Raw genomic sequence first — 21447 nt, forward strand, 5'->3', positions numbered from 1 at the left:
ATCTGAATTGATTACAGGTAGTAATTGATGACATATTTCTGCCAAAAACGGTTAGTTACAGTTATCTCTGCACGAGGTGCTGAAAACACATACACAGTATTATTATCCCTTTGTTTTGTTATGCATCAACATGGCTGAGTGACACTGTATTGTATTTAAATAAACAAATAATAACTAGAGCTGTTCTATGCCACAAAAGGGTTAAAGCCCAGATAATCCCATCCAGTACTGACGGTTATATATATATACTTGTGCAACACTGCCAGTAGGTGCATTACTGTACTCTGCGTTCCTCATCTTAACTATGTAAATCCAAGTGTGAAGTGACTGATCCAACACAGTCATCTCTGTGAGTTTACATGAAGTCGTCTTGTCAGGCGTGATGAGAAGTTGATGACATGAACAAAGGCTTTCATGAGTCACAGGCCAAACAATCATTTTTTGATTGATAATGTGCCTGTTACAGTTTCCCATGGTTGACCTTTTAAACACGGCTTTCTTGAAACACTGTCGCCATCTGCTGGAACAAAGACTCAGGGCTCAAACATAATGAGGAGGATTTTTCTTCACAGAACAAAAGTGGGCACGATGACAACGTTTTCTTATTTTGTGAGAGCATTCCTGATCAGTCGTCCTGTACTCCCTTGATAATCTTTGTCATCAGCGTGATCATGTAAGCTGCAAGAGCCACTTTATTAATTCATGTTTTAAATCTTTGTTCTTGTATGGTAAATGATGTCTGCTACTCTTATAGTATGATGGCATTTTCTCCAGGACCACAGACCAAAAAACAGACATTTATTTGATATTTCATCTGTATAAACAGGAGAAGATGAGTCACCCAAAAGGCTGAAATATGTTTCCAAAACTTTTTCACTCTGACAACAACAAAAATACAGAAGACAGTGAATGCTTGTTGGAATTTGTATGAATGAAGAGTATTAAATATTATGCATTAACAGTTTCAGGACAAAAAAAAAGGTTAGACTCCATATACAGTAAAGAAGACATTTTCTAAATGAATATATAATATTTTGGTTGAAATGGTTGTTACACAGAAATACATAAATACATCTTCTGTTAAAATGGTAATTTCTGAAAGGGCTCCAGACAATTTAAAAAAAAATTATGTCCAGTAATGGCAACATTAATTAATGTACATTAAGTTGGGACTGGCTGCCACTTGAAGGTTGGATTTAGTGCCATCTAGTGGTGAGGGTGCCACTAACTGAAAAACTAAAGCTCCCCTTTAAAAGAGAAGAATCTTGTACAATTCTGAACTGATTCATAACTTCCAAAAGTCACTTTTTTTTAAAAACACAGTAGTAGATTAATCATGATATATTAGAATTATCAACACTTGGGACATGATTCTCTCAGTAGTAGTCAGTAAAATGTATTTTCTAAATGTTTCTTTAGCATCTCTGCTGTTATGGTAATGTAATATTACACCATGCTCTCCGGCTTCCTCCCACAACCCAAACACCTGGTGACTCCTACTCATCGCAGGTGTGAATGTAGGCATGAATGGTTGTTTGTCCCGACATGTCAGCCAGCCCTGTGATGAACATCTGTCCAGGGCAAACCCTGCCTATCACCCAAGCTCATATCTGTATGCGAAGGACAGGTGATTATGGAAAATGGATGGATGGATGAATAAGATATGGAACTATTAATAGGACACGTTTTAAAATGTATTTGAGGTGAAGTAAGTAGTCAAGAAAAAAATAATCTTCGAGTCGATCAACCTAATTGTGAGATACCAAAATATTCACACCCCTGTACTCTCCATTCAAGCATGTAGGAGAAAATATGTTACCTGTGAAACTCTTGAAAATGATCCAGTGTTGGCTTTGTCCATTCTGAGTTAGTATAGAAACGTGGCAGACTCAGAGGAGCTGCTGTATGATTATACATACAGTATTTATATTCCATTTCTGCCAATAGATCCCCTTTAAATGTAACACACAAGTGAAAACATATTTCAGACTTTATACACAACATGCTCCAACCACCCCTCAGGAGACAAAACTACCAAGGGATCTCCCGGGTTTGGCGTTGTCCCTCTTCTGTGGTACACCCATAGATTCTGGCTCATATGTCAATGTCCGATACATGCATTAGACCTCTTCCCCTTTGGCTTTAAATCTGCCCAAATCCTTGCAAACTAGTGTTACTCGGTCCTGTTCAAGAGCTGGAGGGACCAAGTACTGACCTGAAGGATCAGAGAAAAGCCTATAAGTGGGTAGTTAATTCCCTCTTTAGCCCCCATCAGCTGTCCTCCGGGCTGGAATGGAGATGAGAGCAAAAAACAAAAAAAAAACAAAGCTAGCCCCATCTGGCAGAAAAAATACCAAATGAGCTAACAGAGAAAGAATGAAATGATTGTAGTTACTTGTATATGATTTTTGTTTTCATAAAGAAACAAAAATGCTTGTCCAATCTCTCCTCTCTGGTTTTAAAGTTTTTTAATGAACTTGAATGAAGTATAAACTGCAGATTGGCCATCTTACATTGCACATTGTTCAGATGATATGGCCATATTATAATGTCTGTGTCTACAGCTGGTGATCCATCAAACAGAGTTAAACACGACTAATCTCTCTAGGCCTTTCATGGGAAACTAATACATTTGTTACTGATTAATCCAGGTGCTTCTATTGTTGCATAGAAAATGTTCACTAGTGAATCAGAGAAGACCCATGACTCTGTTGAAGTTGTTGGGACTACGCAGCCAGTCCACACACACTTCTGGTTGCACAGTGGCATTAAAGAGTGAGCAGTACCTCATGAACAATCTTTGGCTGAGTACAGACAACAGCACCGGAGAGCAAACACAAACAGCATACCAGATTAAGGTTGGCCTGCCATCAAGTCACTCACTGTTTTAACAGCTGATATAATGTGAAATGACAAAACGCAGTTAAGTACAGTCAAGAAGAGAGTAGATTTTATTTAAACTCATACTGATCCATGACAACATGCCGGAGAGCTGGATCCTGTTTGTGCCTCACAGGAAACACAGGAACATACATACAATATTATTATTATACATTAAAGATGTTTATTTATTCAGTCCTGTGTCCTCATAAATTTTTGCCTCCTGCGTGTCCCAGATGTCAGACTGCATTAGTTTTAGGTAGGTGTATCTAATAATCAGCTAACTGGGTGTATATTTCTGATAACATTTAAAACAATGCTACCTCAATAATACAAATACATGCCCACTGAGAGCCCTGTTACTTACAGTGTCAGTGACTCCATTGCCCTCTGTTGCCCCAATTGACGAGTAATACAAGATAAATTGACACTGAGCCCAATTTCATCTTTACTTGAAGGCTGTTTAGAGTGGTGCCATAACCTATCTGTTAGCCCTAATGGAGGCCAATATATAGATAAGTGTGTCTTGCCAGGAAAATCAATATCGGTGTGCCCCCTGATGGTTTTTCAGTTAAAGTGCTTTGTTTTCTGCCAGTGCCTCGAAACAAAAGAGGCTGTGGGTCCTTCTATTAACAATTCCCAGTCAACCTTGAGAGTGAGCCAGAGACAGAGATAGAAATAGAAATAGACAGATGGGCCGGCTGCGGCAGCGGTGGTGGTGGTGGTGGTGGATGGCAGCATTACTACCAACATCACTAGAGCGTTAGATTTGGTGGAGGACAGAAAAGCATCATCAGTGGAGCGAGAGCTTTAGAGAGTGTTATGGGGTTATAACAAGACAGAGATGAGCAATGAATGGCCAAAATAATCTTTCAATTATAAGAAAATAATAGAAAAGAAAGAAAAACTTTGAAACCACAGGACGTAATAGTAATAGTTACAGCACATTGTTTATGGATATAGTTTTATTGATAAAAACAAGCTTCATTTTCCAGTCATAGTACATACGTGCAGAAAACAAATCACATCATCGGAGCGGAATACAGAGTGAATAAAGATGTTGCTTGTGCTCTCCATATTATATATATTATATTACCAGTGTTGTGCTAGTTTAGATTTAAAAAAACAAACAATATTTAAGAAGCAGGATACCTTCCCTTTCCAAAGCAAACAGTCCAGTTCAATCAGTTTCACTTCACCATCATCTTATTTCTAAAAGTATATTTCTAAGTAGAGCTTTGGCACAAAGGAACACACCTAGATCTTTGTATAAAAATAAATAGAGTTCTAATTGTCATCCTCAGATAAATGATATCAGAGCACGTGGTGCATTTTCACAGACAATGGATTCATTTGATTCCAGGATGAGCAACAAAATGTTGAATATTAGTTCAGTCAAATGTTACACCTCACCTGATAAGACCCCTCATGGAAAAATATACTATCCACCTTTCACATACGTTCATTCCATGAACTATAGAACAAACTGGGACAAAATAAATGATAAGAACAAAACAAAACACATCCCTTTATAAGACAAGCAAGCAGAGATTCGTGAAGGGTGTTCAGATATTTGATGATTTAAAAAATTGTAATGGTAGATCAAAGTTTATTCAGCAGGTGAAATGTTTGGACATATCAGCGCTCACATAACAAACATTGTTACGTTTATGGAAAAGGCTGCACAAACAGCATTTACGCTGTCTTTCTATCTTTTAGGGATGGTTGCCAGTGTCAGTTTTTCATTGGTCAATGAAATGCATAGAAATATCTACATCTTAAAACAAAGCAACGTCTTGAAATGTGCAAAACAGCTGGGTACGTCTGTAATTTTGAGCTCAAAAATAAATACAATAGGCTTGCTTTGAAAAATAAAATGTGAATTTTGATATTCATGCTAGGTTATGCTTTATGCTGGACAGGTAGAACTGGACAGATCAGACTGCTTTTCTGAAATGGCCCATGACAACTTGACAAGCGGTACTGATCTGTATTTTATTTTGAAAAGCAAACAGTATGAGCAGATTTACATTTCAATTTATTCTCTTTGTTTGCTTGCTTGTCTCAGTTTGTGTGTGATGTGTTTATTTATATATTCTGCCTAAATTATCTTTCACAATACTTGATAATATATATATATATATATATATATCTATATATATAATATATATATTATATATATATATTATATATATATATATATATATATACTCAGATCTACTTAACTGTGTATGAAAGACATACTGTACATATGTATTTTGTTCTTGCCAGCTACAAGATCAGGTACGTTAATGCAGATAAGAGTTTCATTCCATATTAATTAGTCCTTTAATTGATTCCTTGTCAACTATTAAATTAATCGGCAACTATTTTTATATTTTAGATTCATTGTTTTGAATTATTTTTCAAGTGTACAAATGTCCAAATTATGATTTCAGCTTCTGAAATTGGTTTCTGGATAAGTTTGAGGACGTCGTGGAGTTTGGAAAACACAGAATGTTTTTCACAATTTTTGGACGTTTTATGGATCAAACCACTAATCGATTAAGAAGATTAAATGAAAATAATAGTTAGGACATTTGTTTAACTCTGTCAAACAAATGTCCGTCCCTACAGCTTGTCACATTAATCTTTTTCTATGTACCCCATGATTTATTATGGATAATTCTACCAGATACAGGTATTTACAGTAGCTTATAGACTAGCTGGCTATTAATAAATTGTGTGTATAATTGACATTTTTAATTTCTGACGTATTTTTATTTTGGAATGAAACAACTCAGCCACATGTTACAGTATGTGTGTGCGTTTAGCTGTACAGCTGTGTCAGTCTCTCTGGTAAACTAGGAAGCAGGGGACTCTGAGCTGGGAGTTTGGGAGGGAGGGGGTGGTTTAAAGGTTGTGCAAGTATATGAGCTGGACAGTGATGAACATGAATCATGGAGGGCGGGCCGGGCGGTCTCCATGGCAAATGTTGACACCATGGAGCACTCGTATGCTCGGTTGTGATTGGACAGTGTTCCCAAGTCTTCATGCGCAGAGTTTTCACCTGTCAAATAAAAATCCTCAAAATTTATAAATTCATTCACAAACAAATTTGTCTTAAAGGTAAGTAGAAAAAGGAGCAAGGTGTTCCAAAACAGTACGAGGTACCTGTTTCTGAAGAGCAGGACGGACAGACCGCTCTCCTGGGACAGCCTGTGGCAGGGGTGACCATTCCTTCCACACCATTTTCTACCATCATGTAGAACTGCCAAAGCATACAGTGATAACCACCAAGTTGGATTTAAGTTCACGCAATACTGGCTTCTTGCTCTTTAGAATTGAAACAAAAGTTTCGTCGGATTAAATTAACTAGAATTTGTATTTATTGAAATGGATGTTTGCTAGCCTGTTATGCAAACATCGCAAGGATTGATTGTACTGGATTCATCTCTATAAACATATCTGCATATGAATGCAGAATCTGTGGGCAGGAGACAAAGATTTTGCCTTGCTGCGTATAGTCAAAGTACCAACCAATCATGCTTGAGAAGGCTTTGGCTGCGACAGTCTAAGTGGAGCACAAGAGTCAGAACACACTGCCCGACATGCAAACTCTGTGGCTTTCACACAAATGTGTCTCTCTCATCATTCTTGTATCAAGTTGCAAACTGGACTGCAGAGAAGGTCCTTCATCTGTTTATCTGACATTGATTGGCGTTTACAGTAGCCAATAGTGCTGAGAGTGCATTACACCCACATTGCTATGCATTGCAGGTAACAGTGTGATCTAGTGTCAGACATGGACAGACCTGCTGGGACCGAACACAACCTCTGACACCAGCTGTGGCCAGGTTGCCTGGGAATGCCTACCGAGGCGGTTTTCTTGCCGGGTTTGGCTCCTGGCATCCTGACACTGAGTCAGTTCGGTCAGCTGCATGGCTGACTGAGGTAACAGCAGCTAACGGTTTGCTACCAGCTGTCTTTACAACAGGAAAGTCCATAAATCATGCACAGTAGTGTAACGTTCCCTGTTGGTCTCAGAGGCTGTGCTCGAACCCGGTTGCGTTGTTGTCACAAAGAGTTGAAATTTAGCTTTCAGAGAAGAAACCAGCAAATATATTTTGTACAAAATATGATCCCGTCTCACATAATCACTGAATAAAGTTATGCTTTTGTACAGTAATCACTGAGGCCCATCCATAAATGTATGTAGCATGTAACAAGCTCTAAAATATCATAAAGAATACCTAAAAATTACTTCTTTGTCATTGTTGGGACAGAAAGTCAATGAAGCCAAAACTGATTTGACTTCATGGAGACTTTATGTATAGGTGTATTTTATAACAGAGCTTGGTGATGATGGTCTTACCCGAGGCACACTGGACGTAGTGGACTGCGACATGCTCTCATCTGTTACGCTGGTCTCACTTACGTTATCCACCGAGGGACGTTTCTGGAAGAATTTTCTAGTTCTGCAAAGAAGACAGAATCTTGCTCAAAATCACATCAACACATAAACTTACATAAATATTCACAGACTTCCATGGCGTTTTCATGGTTATCAAGTCACGGAGGTGGTGCCCTCGCAGGAAAATTATATTATATAATGTGTGTCTGTGTGTGAGAAAACTAAACCTCTAAACTCAAAAACTGCATAAGTGCACTTGCAGTCAAGTGCAGAAGGCAATTTGAGACAGAGCTATTGGTGGCCATGTAGCGTTTCCATTGGGGTCATACCTCAGCGGCTCCATTTTGTAGCTGAGAAATGACCTATTTTTATGTGTAATTGCTGTAGAACAAGCTAAACCAAGCATGTAATTGAAAGCGTGCCACTTCCACCGGGGAACCAAGACTCCAAACATTAGGATGTAGTCAGTTTAGGGGAGGGGATGTGCTTTGTGAGTCAAAAGAGGGGAGGATGCCAACAGCTTTGTCCGTGAGCCAGTGACACAACCCCCTGCCGTCCTGCTGAGGCACCTACATTACACGGCTCATGCCACCCTGGGTTTGATAGACACTTCTAAATACTGTCAGCTCATTCATTGCTGGAGATGCTCATCACTGGCTATCTGTGCTGCCCTGTGCTTCCTATGTCCAGAAGACTGAACACCATAATGCCTGTATTATACACCTTTATTGCAATGCATACACAAGCACACACATACTGTACATACACAATCTCAGATCATTATTATCTCTTTGCCATTAGGGAGAAAAAAGTCTATGGAATCCACTTAAGACCAGAAGGTGTCTCTTACTTTAAAAAAAAATTGAATTCTTGGTGGTGTTAGGTTGGTTTTGCATTATTCTAAGGGGTAACAGATTGGGCAAATTGCTACAAATGGAACGCAGCTTTGAACAAATGGTTAAAAATTGTCCTGAGACTAGATTTATAGAACATTATAGCAGGGAAAAGATTGCACGCGTGTCCCTTTTACATTGCATGTTTCACAGTAAATTCAGCTTTCTTGTTTGATTAGAATTTCCTCCCTTCTCTAGTCGTTTCCTCTGTGGTTCATCTTCCCTATTTCTTCTGTCAATTTTTTTTTCTTCCTTCCTCATGCCTTTCTATTCCATTCAGCTTCCTCCCTCATTCCCTTCATTAGGCCTTGCTATGTTTTCCTTTCCTCCAATTACTATTTTCTTCCTACTTTTACGTTTTTTCCCTTTCTCGCTCTTCTAATCCACGTTTCCCGTTTTTTCCGTACTTTCTCGTTTACTGTTTCCTTTGTCTTTGCATTGCAGTTTTGTATGCCACGTCTCCCCATTTACCACATTTCCTCCTCTCTCCTCCTCCTCTCACCCGTAGCAGTAGGTGACACAAGCGGCGATGGAGAGCAGGGAAACGAGGACCACCATGCAGGCCGCAATGACCACGTTTCTTCTCTTCTCCTCCTCGGCCTGCTGAAGCTCCCACCACTCCAGGTCACTGAACTGACAACGCTCCCCCATGTAGCCAGCTGCACAACTGCAACAGGTTCAACAATTTGAAGTTCTAATTAATATTTCTTAAAAGCAAATATTTTGTGTTTATGTGTGCCGGCCATTTCTTTCTGTCACATAGATATAAGCACAACATAATGCAAAATAATAATCAAATAGAATAAGAGGAATAATTAGAATAATACATGTATTTTAAATACATCATGAAGAAAAGTTCAGTTCATGTTCTGACTGACTTCAGTCATAAGAGGATTTTAGGAACCACAAAATTAACAGTGAATTACATGTCACAGTATTGTAATGAGCAGTAGTGTTGAACATTGTCCTGGTTATCCTTTAATAATATAATTTAAGATCAAGTTGACAAAATGTTGCTGCTCATTTGCTCATAGAACGTTCTCTGTTGTATGTGTGGTATGTAAAGTCAGATTCTGAATGGCTGAACTGCCTTTAATCATGGAACAATAGTGACACCTAGAGCTTATCAGCTGTAATGACAAGGAAAGACAAACTGATAAAAGAGAAGATACAGGACAGCATGTAACGTGTGGTGCAGGAGGTTTTCTCATACTTTCTAACAATTTTAGGCCTTTTATATAAAAATTTGATTCCAGAAGTGTGATGTTCTGCTGTAAGAGTAAAATACTTCCCAGGAGAACACTTGAATCTGTTCATGAGTACAGTTTTAGCTCTAATTCAGTTCTAGTTGAACAGATTGAAGAGCAAGCATCATTTACTGTACACCTCAGTACATCACAGTAAACTGTTAAACTTGGAGGTCAGAGGTCAGACAGAGGGGTTATTTACTTGCAAGCATAGGACTCCATTTCAGGAAAGTAGAAGCAGACACCCTGGTACAGACAGTAGGACTCATGGGTGGAGGGGCAACTCTCTATTGAGTTACTGTTGTGGGGCTGGGTGGTGACATCGGCAGGGCTAGCAGTCGTCAACCATGGCGACGTGGTCTGAAATGCTAGAGAGGATCGGGGATATCATTTGATTATGTTACAAACCTGATGATACGGAGCCAATACACTTTAAAAACATATTTTTTCTCTAATATCCTAATAATAATAACCTTTGTACTGAAAATCGTATGTGCACTAAATAATCAAGACTCACCTTCACATGCTCTTCCATTGCTGTGGTATCCAGCCGGGCACTTGCAGAGGTATTTTCCCAACGTATTTTGGCATTCTGCATTTTTGTCACATTTGTGCGTTCCCTGTTGACACTCATCGATATCTAAAACAAAAGGATTACATACATTTTCACAGTCCTTAATTTTAATTGTATGTTACCAGCTCATCAAAATCATTATTCAATTTTCTTTACTATTACAATCAAACAAAGAATAATTTCTCTGTAACTAGGCCTGTACCTCTCTGGTATACTGGTTATTTTATCCATCAAATTAGCCATCACTTGACTGCTGAATACAGACAAAGCTAACTAACACTAAATAAACTGGTATTCAAAGGAAATAATGATATGAATTATTTGAAAAAATACATTTTTAGACTTAGACCTCTTAGGAATGTTGGCTATAGCTCCTGTCATTAATGTTTATCTTAAATGCTGTGATTAGCTTTACTTCCAGAGCGGCTCTACCTCTGTGAAATGGTCTTTATATCTAAAACTCAGTTCTGTCTCATTCCCAGTGTCAAAATGTTCAGTCTGAACCTCTGCAACAGTAGGTGAAACTAGAACATTTTTAAAGAAATTTTGAGTGTGCCTGACTCTGGCCCCGTCGCCCCCATACATTATTACTGACACTGCTTAGTACATTAAGTACTAGAAAATTCCTGCAGAAATTTTGAGAGTGACGAGTGGGCTGTTGCCGGGGTCTGTATTCAAAAAGCACACCTCAAATAGTAATTTTTAACATGTTTATTTAGACACAGGAGCAGCTAGTGCTGACGTGCTAGCAATTAGCATTAGCATGTTAACATTAGCATGTTAGCATTAACATGTTAACAATTAGCATGTATTTAATTCTTAGTGGCTAATACTAATTACAATTAGCATTAGCATGTTAGCATTATCATGTTAGCAATTAGCATTCATTTATTAACATTAGCATGTTAGCATTAGCATGTTAGCAATTATCATGTTAAAAATTAACATGTATTTAATTCCTAGTGGCTAATGCTAATTGCTAGCGCTGACGCGCTGACACGCTAGCAATTAACTAGCACTAATTTTACCATTTGCCACTAATGTTAGCAATTAGCATGCACTAGCTGCTCTGCTGTCTCTGTCTGTCATTTTAGACAGACAAGTTAAAATTAAGTGCCAATAACTGCTAAAATGGCCGCCGCTCGGCTTCTGCCTGCTGGCTTCTGCCTGCCGGGCCTAATGTGCAGAGCAGTTACTGAATACACATATAGTCTTTTATTTTGAAGGGACTCTCCCCCCTCTCCTCCTTCAGGCAGGCTGAGGTTGCCAAGCAACCAGGACCATCTCAATCTTAATCAGCAGAGCAGTTACTGCACCTGTGAGAATGTCAGTTGGAAATCCTGACAGAGACAGAGAAAATGCTGAGACCACCCCTCGAAGAGGAAGGATCTCTGGCCAAACCTTATTTCCTATCATTGAACCGGCTTAACTTTGAGCATCCTGAGCCCTTCCTGAACGTCTACATAATTGTTTTGTGTCGATAAATGAAGAAATGTGCCCTTTACAGCAATTCAGAGAAACGTTACTTCTGCTTTCCTCCAGAAGATTTCCCACCTTTTTAACATGGCAGTCTATGAGGCTGTCGATGGGTGTTGTTGCCGCATCTTTGCATCTCCCGCCAAAACTATATATCTGACAGCTTTAGCAGGCGAATGTGAGTGAGACGACAAATTTTCATACGTTTCTAGCTATAAATGATTTCTGTAGCTTGACATTGCGGCCACTTTTTCTCTCCCTCTCCACTCTAGCGATGACATCACTCACTCTAGCTCTCGAAAATTCTCACAATACACACCCATTCATTTTTTGGCATTGATTTTTGGCAAAACCATCCGGGCCGAGCCGCACGTTTTGATACCCTTTTTGTGTGTGTGCGATAAAAACTCTGGGAGGCGAAGCGAACCGAAAAAACAGCTTAAGAATGATAAGTTGAAGAAGAAGCATGGTGGATAACATATAGTGTGCGCTTTCAGGTGCACTCAATAAAAGTGCTTCTGTATTAAATGTAATCCTATCAGCTTTCTGTAGGATGTGTTACTTCATCCCATACACCTTTGCAGTAAACAGAAATACTCACCCACACACAACCGTCCATCGCCTGTGAAACCTTCCAGACACAAACAGGTTGGGCTACCAGTGATCATCAGGCACTGTGCATTCACATCACAGCCAAGTGAGTAACACTCATTCTGGTCTGACGGAGAAGGACATATGGAATCATAGCATTTAGTTAGAGTGCGAGCTCGAATGCAAACAGCTAACAGATAATTTGCTTCGAAGGGTACGCTGTTACCTGAAACCATCGTGTCTGTGGAGAGAGTCGGCTCACTGTGTACACCGGTGTCTAAATTAGCCTCCACTTTATCAGTGGACAGCCCAGGTGTTGCTGTCAGGGCTGTGCTCTCATCGTTGAATGTTTTGTTTCTGAGAGACGTTGATTCACTGTCTCCAGATTCTGCACGGGGAATTCATAGAGTGAACATAAGTGCTCATCATTAGACAGTTTAAGTTTGTAGCATATACAGATATCTAAAATACATCACCTGTTACTCCTTTTAAAACATCAGCAGGCATGCAACTTTTTCCATCAGCTGATAGGATGTAATGTGACAGACAGGAGCAGTGGGCAAATCCCAGTCTGCTTTCACACACCTGGGCACAACCTCCATTCAGGTGGAGGCAAACATCTGCTCCTAAGGATGCAGTAGAAGCCAAAGAGGGGCAGAATATATTTCACTCAACGGACAGTCTCTCAACTTGAGTTCATTTTGTGATCCTTCCTTTGATTTTCCTTGTGCTAGAGTTGTCACATGTAATGTTTCTAAACCTCAGTATATCATTTCTGAACAAATGAATCTCTAATATAATTCCGTATTTTCTCTTTGTACCTGGTTTAGCAAGGGGATGAACCACCACAATGGATGCTGGTTGGACCATGTTGCTATGGATACGTTGCAGCTTTTTTCCAGTCCACTTGTGTACGCTCCTCAGCTGCTGGTGTTCCTGATCAGATATCCACAACCTGTCCTCAAATACTGCAAGATCAAAGGGCCGACCTGGATGAATGGGAATAGAGTGAAAAAAGAAGAGTTCATTCAGTGTTTCAAAGTGAGATATATTGTACATGTTGTGTTCATATTATTGCAGGGACTGCTGAGAAGGCAGGGACACTGGTTAAAGAAAACATATCCATAACATGTTCTAACAGAAAACAGCTGTGGAAAAGAGTGGACACTTTCATTTATTTCTTTTCAATGCAGTGCACGCGTGTGTCACACAAGCCTCACCTACATGGTTCTCTAACAGGACCTGTCGATCAGAACCATCCAGGGCAGCAGTCTCCACCAGGCCCCTCCTCTGGTCACACCAGAACAGACGGTCATCGGTGAAATCAACAGTCAGGCCGCTCGGTGACACAAGGTTGGTGCTAGCAATGACGACGCGGTCTTTTCCTTTCAAAGAAGCACTTTCCACAGCAGGGTGGCTGCCTATATCAGTCCAGAACAACTTCCTTAGAAAGATGATAGAAAAGTGAGCATTTTGTAAATGATTTATTCCACATAAAGCTCAAAATTGGCACCATCTGCCAAGCAAATGATGGTAAAAGAAACACTGATAATCTATTGAATGGCCTGTAAAATTTGGAACATTATACAAACTGTAGAAACTCTTTGTCCAGTGAACAAAAACTGTATTATTACCCCCTCCTCCCATGTGCCATCATCACAAATACATACATATGTTGTCCCCACATACTGTACATACAAATGATGTATACAAGTGATCATGTAAATGCATCATGAATCTCAAAGCAAAGCTGCTACTGAGCTGCTGAAGAATCCTATTTGATAAAAAAAAATCACATACTGTAAACACCGCTGTTTGTTGGTGTTGGAGCTAATCCTTTGAGGTGACTTGCTGTTAGTTTGCTGTTTTAATTTCTGAATCTATCATACGCATACAACCACGCTCACTTTGCCAAAGGATGAACTGCGATTCCTCTTGGTTTTTCCAGCCCTTTGCTTACAATGGTTTCTCTGTTCAGTCCAGCCAAGGTACTGCAGTAAACAGTTGACTGGCTAGAGGACAAAAACATGTAAAAGTGTAAAACAGAAAACAAAAATCATGTTAAATCTGATCACATTTAGAACATAACAGTTACTAAAAAAATACTATAAAAAACAACTCTTAAAATGTCTGTTTTCATGAATAAGCCTCAACATTTACTTAAACACCACACACCTTTTATCTGTCCAATACATCCTGCGGTGGACCCAGTCAATGGCCAGTCCTTCTGGAGAGTCCAAACCATCAGAGACAAGAATGTCTCTTGAGCCAGTGTTCAAATCAACCCGCTCAATTGTCTTCTGGCTTGTACTGGCAAAGTACACCTTCACAATGCATGCATAAATGTACAGAGAAATGTGTTAGTTCAATAAAATAGACGAGCAGTAAAACATTGAAGAAAAGATTGTTTTTCAACCCATCAAATTACAGTGTTTGTCCACTAGGTGTCACTGCATGTCTTCAACAAATTCTGGTCTACCTAAATTCTATTACACCAGAGGACTCATGAGGCCCTAGAACAGTATAAACCATACATAGCGTGCTGCTAATGCTTCTATTGAAAAATGTCAAACATAATGTGGATAAAAGCTGAAAATGATGTTCCATCTTACATTGTTCTGGACAGGGTCATAGTCCAAAGCTATGATTGTTCCTCTGGGCTCCTCCACAAGAGTTTGATCTCCAGTGCCATCAGGATGAATTTTCCGTATCTCCACTAAATCTGCGACTAGTAGATAAGGTGGTGGTCCTGAAGAAGTAAATGACAGTATTTTAAGATCCCATATGTGAACCCACAAAACTAATTTTCATTTATTTCAGTGTGTTTATGAAAGATTAACAGTAAGATGGACACAGTGAATGAAAGTGTTTATCTGTGTGGGCTTATCCACCTCAACTGACTGCTCCGCTATAGTATGACTCACCTGAAGCAATGCAGCGCATGCCATCTTGGTGGAGCTGGTAGCCAGGCAGACAGCCACACTGCCACCTACCTGGGGTGACAGGAGTACAGAGCTGACTGCACCCCCCTCTGTCTGCAGACGAACAGCCTGCAACAGTGAAAAACTGTGTTCAACATGCTCACATAGATAAGCTTCTGTTCTTCACATGGAGGCCCCATTTTTTAACAGGACCCCATACAGTATATTGTATAATTGTATTTTATATCTTTTTTTATATATCTATATTTATGTGGAATGTTTTCAGAAAATAGAAGCACTTTTCGTCGAAGGATAACTTTAGTTTCAGCACATTTCCCAAACTTTTTTCACTTCAAAGAAGATAAATGTGAAAATTATTAGAATACATTGCTGATACGCTGTTATATAGTTCATACCAGTACACGCCTGTCCATCCTCACGTAGTACAGACCCCTCAGGACACACACAGACTGCACCCTCATCTGTCGTCAGGCATCCATGGCCACACTTGGTGACATTCCCTTCACATGGTATGATCTCTGTTTGTTTTTCAAACCCACATGAATGAAATAAAAGATTGAAGGAGATTAAATACTTTTTTTTATTAAAGGCTAAAATCAAGATCAAAGAGTTTTCCATGTTCAAGATTTTTGTTCAGGTTGTTTTGGGGCCCAGTAGGTTTTAGGTTTCGAACTGAACCAGATGGACTACAAGCTTCTTAGGCTCTGTTCTCGTGAAATCCCTTTATGAAGTCAGCGCTAACCCTATCAAAATAGGTAAAAGTGTGATGAGAATGCAGTCAAAGCCTGCACAGTGGTGAGGGGTGATGTAATGTTAGCTCACAGTAGAGTGGTATCTCCTGGACCCGTTAATATGGGCCAGGTATACAGAGGCAGACCGTGCGGATGTGAATCTAATGTGAAATATCTGTTTCCGTGCCTCTGACTGTTAACTTTTTAAAAACTTTGATATTGTTTTTTTTAAAGTAGAAAAAAGCCATGACACCTTTTGCAATATGACCATTAAAAATTACCCTTTTTTATGTATTGTAAATATTTATTTCCAATTTGTTTCTATAGAATCAAAAATAAAAACCAGACTACTTCCTCCTGTGTGTAATCTCTGTCGTCGTCTCCATTGTCTAGCCTGTTGCTTGGCTGCATGTTTGTTTTCTCCTGGACCTTGGCAAAGGTTGTCTGCTAACCAGCTTAGACGGACAAAGCTGCTGACCAGATATGTTCCCTATTGCAAATGTCACCTCGTCATCTAATCTCATTGTGCATGTGAGCCTCCTCTGTTCGCTTGGCCATAGCTGTGAGATTAGAAGAGAAGAGATTAGGATGCGTCCATAATGTGTTTTAATATCGTGTGAAGTTAATCACCGTGGTGTCAGGATAAACGAAAAAAAAAATTAAAAATGATATATATATATATATATAAATAAACAGAAAAATGTCAGACAGAATATGTAGCTTTTACCAGTTTGTTTAACTAAATAAATATTTTCTATACATTACCTCATGACTGCAGTGCATATGTTTGTGCTGAAATATTAGATTGTCTGAGGTATCTGCTCAGCGATAAAGAATCTCTTGTTATGCTGGCAGACAACAGAGCTGCATTATGGCGGAGAGGAATGACCAGACACTGACTGACGTAGGGACTCTATATGGAATACTCGGATTGGTGAAACAGTGAAAATGTCTCCAAACAACAAATGTTTTAGCAGAATTCTTTTGGCAGTTATTAACATCACACTGGCTGTATGTAACACTGGCTGTATATATTAGTCTCCAGTCTTTTCTGACTTTAATGTGACATCCCTGCCTCAATCTACCTTTCACAGCCACTCCGTCTCAGCGCTAGGAGACCTCTAGTGACAAAGTGTCAGTGTTTTGACCCAAGTAACCTAACACACAATTGGCAACTAGCTATGTGTCTATTCTAGTACGTATAGCATATGACCCAGCCTTTTTATTGGCTCTGCAGGGTCAAACTAGTGTCTAGGGGACAAATGCCACCTTTCATAGCACCACAGAAAGAGGAGGATCTGATGTGAAACCAGTGCAACATTCATTATGCTGGCCAGAACAAAGTGCAAGTGTTGTCACGTTTTGCACTTAACATAGCATCATATAAAGGATAAAACTGCTTCATGGCTTAATTCTGAATACTACATAAATGCAAGTTGTCATCGCCCAGGGGAGACCCAGGGGAGACTGTCCAGAAGTGTTTTTATAATCTGTAAAATGAAAATGTATGTTTTAGTTTGTCACCAATGAACTTATGAATGCACAGTTACAGCTCTTGATAACTTCTATTCATTTATTTGCTCTGTGCCATGAGTATGCCATACCAGCAATAAAACCACTATGGAATTGATTTTTTTTTATAGAAATTAGATTATCATACAATATATAATACATATAATATAAATAGGTTATATGATCAATATAATAAGAATGACATGTTTCTACCATACCTTGACATGTCTTCCTGTCTGGAAGGAGGGCATATCCTTGAGGACAGGTACAGAAATAGGAGCCTGGGATGTTTTCACAGCCAAGAGAGCAGCCATGGTTCCAGAGGGCACATTCATTCACATCTAGGGCACACAGACAGATACAGTCATTTAACTTTTTAATGGTGTTCTAGCAGATAGCCTCTAAGTCTTGACATATTTTATAATTTATAATAAGCTGTCTGTGCTGTCATTTAAATCAATTAATATTGTGAACACTTTTCCCCCCCTAAGTTCTTGTGTTCTAAACTCACTAAACTAAAAGTTGTACATTTTTTGATTACACATTTTAATTCATGATTAAATGGACTAGATACCGACCTTCACAATGAGTGCCTTGCTTACTGAGAGCAAAGCCTTCGCTGCATCGACAAGACCCTTGCTCGGCCAGACTGGAACACACATTCACGCAATTTCCACTCTGTTCATCACAACCTGTTTGAAACGGTTGAACAGTAACATATTACTAACAGACTGCCATTCATATCTATAATAATGTATGTACAAAAAGCAAGTAAGTTCAGTGGTAACCTGGAAACGATGATTCGGAGTCTGCCATTGGCTGGTTGAGGGGATGTACCACCATAATATTAACTGGAGGTTTTGCCATTGGTTTTATGTTAACATTCAGCGGCTCTCCACCAGTGTACTTGTTTATTTGTTTTATAACCCGAGATGCAGTGTCAGTGTAGTATAAGTGCTCTAGAAAAACTGATATCCCCAGTGACTGCGACCTGATAAAAGGAGAAAGAAAGGAGCGTTATCTCCCACATACTAACAGAAATAAGAGGACAGATAAGTACTTGGAACACGACAACATGCTCACCGAAGTGGCTGATCTACGATGTGCAAGACTTTCCCGTTGTAATCACAAGAGGCAATGGCACTTTCTCCTTGCAGACCAAACTGAACCCAGTACAGTCTTTTCTCTTCTCGGTCAATCGACAGTGCCTTCAGTTGTTCAGCTATTTTAATAAGTGTAGTTTTCTTCTGACCTTTCGTATCAGACCTCTGGATACTTGGAGTCATCCCACCAGACAGCCAGAAGAGAAATCTGCAAAATATGTTCCTGAACTGAAAAATGGCTTTGCAACGTCATGTTTCTCATGATCTTCCACATGTTTTCTAGTTATTTGCTTGCTTTGTGTGTTTCTCTGTTACAAACGTGCAAATTAAGTAAGATGCTTCAACTAATGTCCCTGGTTGGACATTTTTTCAAATGTATCCTAACATCCCTCTCGAATCAGGATATACATAATAGTTTTGCCTGATTATATTTTAGTAACTTTTAATAAATTTTATATAGATAAATTGTGTCCCACAGACATATATGGGGGGAAAAAAAGTCATTTGAAACATGCCCTTGGCGTTTAATCCTCTTGGAGAGATATTCTAAATTAAAAGCCATAAATCTTTGACGTGAGAGATTTGTAGTTTGTGAAAGTCAGTCTGTCATTTTGCTCCTCTGTGTCACCTGTTCTTGATGGGGAGAGATGAAACATTTATAATGCACACGTACGAAATGTCATAATTTTCTCTGCTGGCAGCTCATCTTTTCATTTAATAAATGTAATATTTTTTGACCCCTTCCATAACCTGTGTACATAAAAAAAGGGGCCACATGACAAACATAAAAAGGTAATGAGAACTGGATTACCTGTTATTGGGGTCAACCGTTATGGAACTTGGTTGGGTCAAGTGTCTTAAAAGAGTCGTTTCATTTTCCCCATTTATGTCCATTCTCTTGATTTTTCCCTTTTCCCCACTTGTCCAGTATACACTGTTCCAAATCCAGTCCACTGCAAGGCCCGAGATATGTTTGTCAGATGAGTACAGTTTCTGGAACACAAACATTCAAATGAACCCCAGACCAGTATCAAAGTCAAATCTTAAAAAAAATAAACTATAGATTTGAGTTTTGGTCATTTCTTTTCAGAAAGGATTTCTACAAGTTCTCTACAACTTTAGAGTAGTTACATAATCACCTGTCTGTGTGCTCCTCTCACCGAGGCTTTGTAGATGACCCCAGTGTGCATGTCAGCCCAGTAAACTCTCTCTTCTCTGAAATTAAAGTCAAACAGGATCGAACTTCCCACCCCAGCCATGAGCCTTTTGTGGTTCTTCCCATCAAGGTCCATACGATGAATGGCTTTACCATGGCCAAATATCAGGAAGGGCTGTGAAGCTTAACAAAAAAACATCACACAATCAATCAATTATCAAAATAGATGTTTTTTTTATTAAATAATTGACTAACCTTGAAGGTTTACATATCACTAAAATACAGAATCCTGTGTGTAGTCTGTTCAATTTCTTGAATTTGATTTTGAATTACCAGTGCCACTGACAGACCAGTTAACTCGTGCAGGTCTTTGCTACACATGAAAGCTGCTATCATGTACGCTTTTTCTCAGTTTAACCTCAGTGAATCCCAAGGACAGGTAGGTAACTATGGCAACATTTAACATTTCAATGGCTGTTTCTTCCTCCTTTGTGTCATTACACTGGTCATATTAAATGATTTAAAAGCCTGTTCACGGCTGAAATGGGATGAAGTTCAAGGCAAACTCTACTGCTTCTAAAACATTGCTTAGCAACAAATAGCTTTTGCACTGTTCTTTGAGTCTGACAGTACTCTTCAATTAATGTTGTTAAAGGCTACAAAGTACATTGTCACAATAAAGTTCTGCTAAACATGAGCACCAAAATATAAAATCGTAATATGTAGCGGTAGCTTGCTCTGCAGCCTGTTGAACTTTGACAAACTGGGCTATAAGAGGAAAAGAAATCTGTGTTCTCTGTTTGGATTATTATTGATAGAAGGTGCTCTGGTCTATCATGGTAATGCCACAGTCATGTGCAACCATGGATACTTCTCTTAACTCTTTGGAATGAAGAAAACAATGAGCAACACAAGACAAACAACATAATGAAATGTATGTCCCCTAGATGGCCACTGGAGCTCTGTTGCTAGGAGGCATCCTGATGAATCATTCATTGACAAGTTCACATGGTGGTCAACATGATTCTTGACCTGGTGAGCTCAGTTATGTTGGATGATACTGGGAAACTTACTTCCAAACTAACATTTCCCATTTTACAATAATAATAATAATAATAATATTAAAAATGGGCAAGTTCTTTTTTTAATGTGCCAGCAAAGTGACACAAAAACAGGTGCTCTGAATGCACCACGCAATCAATGCGGACATTGATTTCCCATCTCACATTGTGTTAAAATTCTTTAGGGCAGCTTTAGTGGCCATTTTGGATGCTGAGCCCTTTAATTAGGTTAGCCAATGCAATCATGTTGCTCATCAAAACAAGCAATTGCTTCAGTATTTGAGCTGTGGGTGTATTGTTAAAGCCTCAATAAGCAGGACTGCTTTATAGCAGTATTGGATTTACAGGCTTGTTCCATTAACGCATTGAATTGTTATGACTATCAGACATTTGTTTATTTAAAACATTTTGTCTATATATGAATTCAAAGTTGAGTTAAAAGATAATCACTCTGTATTACTATATGAAATTACATAGATCACCCACCCGTATTGACAGCCCTCAGTATATGTGAGGAAAATGTAATGTTTTATTAAAGCCTTATTGAACACAGCTTACAGTACGTGGCCTCATGAAGCTCTAGTGGCCAGAGGTGTGCGCTCAGTTATCGCAGAGCACGCTGCAAACTGGAAAAAAGTCTTTAGTTGGAAAATACATTTTCATTAGGGGCAAACTGGTATGAGGTTATAGCCATCTGTGCAGTCCTGGAGTGAAGAACCAAAACCAACTCAAAGGGTCATGTTCTGCAGTGACCTTTGACCTATCTGTAGAAGACACAGAATAGTGATGAGAATTTCTCCCTGCGTATTTCAAAAATACAAATTATTTCAATTGCTTTAAAAAAAAAAAAAATCTTACACACTGGACCTTAAGTTTACATTCTGCTGA

At 39.1% G+C, this 21447-nt stretch overlaps 1 protein-coding gene across 1 annotated transcript; it reads right to left on the minus strand.

The window, feature by feature from the left end:
• Positions 1-5183: 5183 nt before the first annotated feature.
• Positions 5184-19670, minus strand: egf (epidermal growth factor). Its single transcript, XM_010729506.3, has 22 exons — positions 19482-19670; positions 19154-19335; positions 18323-18550; positions 18028-18230; positions 17818-17931; positions 17458-17580; positions 15392-15514; positions 14979-15104; positions 14667-14803; positions 14230-14378; positions 13962-14066; positions 13275-13498; positions 12876-13043; positions 12531-12680; positions 12281-12442; positions 12065-12181; positions 9931-10053; positions 9616-9781; positions 8669-8833; positions 7235-7337; positions 6034-6130; positions 5184-5929 (listed from the first exon to the last, which is right to left on the minus strand). Exons 1-22 carry the CDS (start codon positions 19632-19634, stop codon positions 5724-5726), a joined length of 3324 nt encoding a protein of 1107 aa, XP_010727808.1. The 5' UTR covers positions 19635-19670; the 3' UTR covers positions 5184-5723.
• Between the last annotated feature and the right edge of the window lie 1777 nt (positions 19671-21447).

Source organism: Larimichthys crocea, chromosome I (assembly GCF_000972845.2).
Source record: "Larimichthys crocea isolate SSNF chromosome I, L_crocea_2.0, whole genome shotgun sequence".
Taxonomy (NCBI): domain Eukaryota; kingdom Metazoa; phylum Chordata; class Actinopteri; family Sciaenidae; genus Larimichthys; species Larimichthys crocea.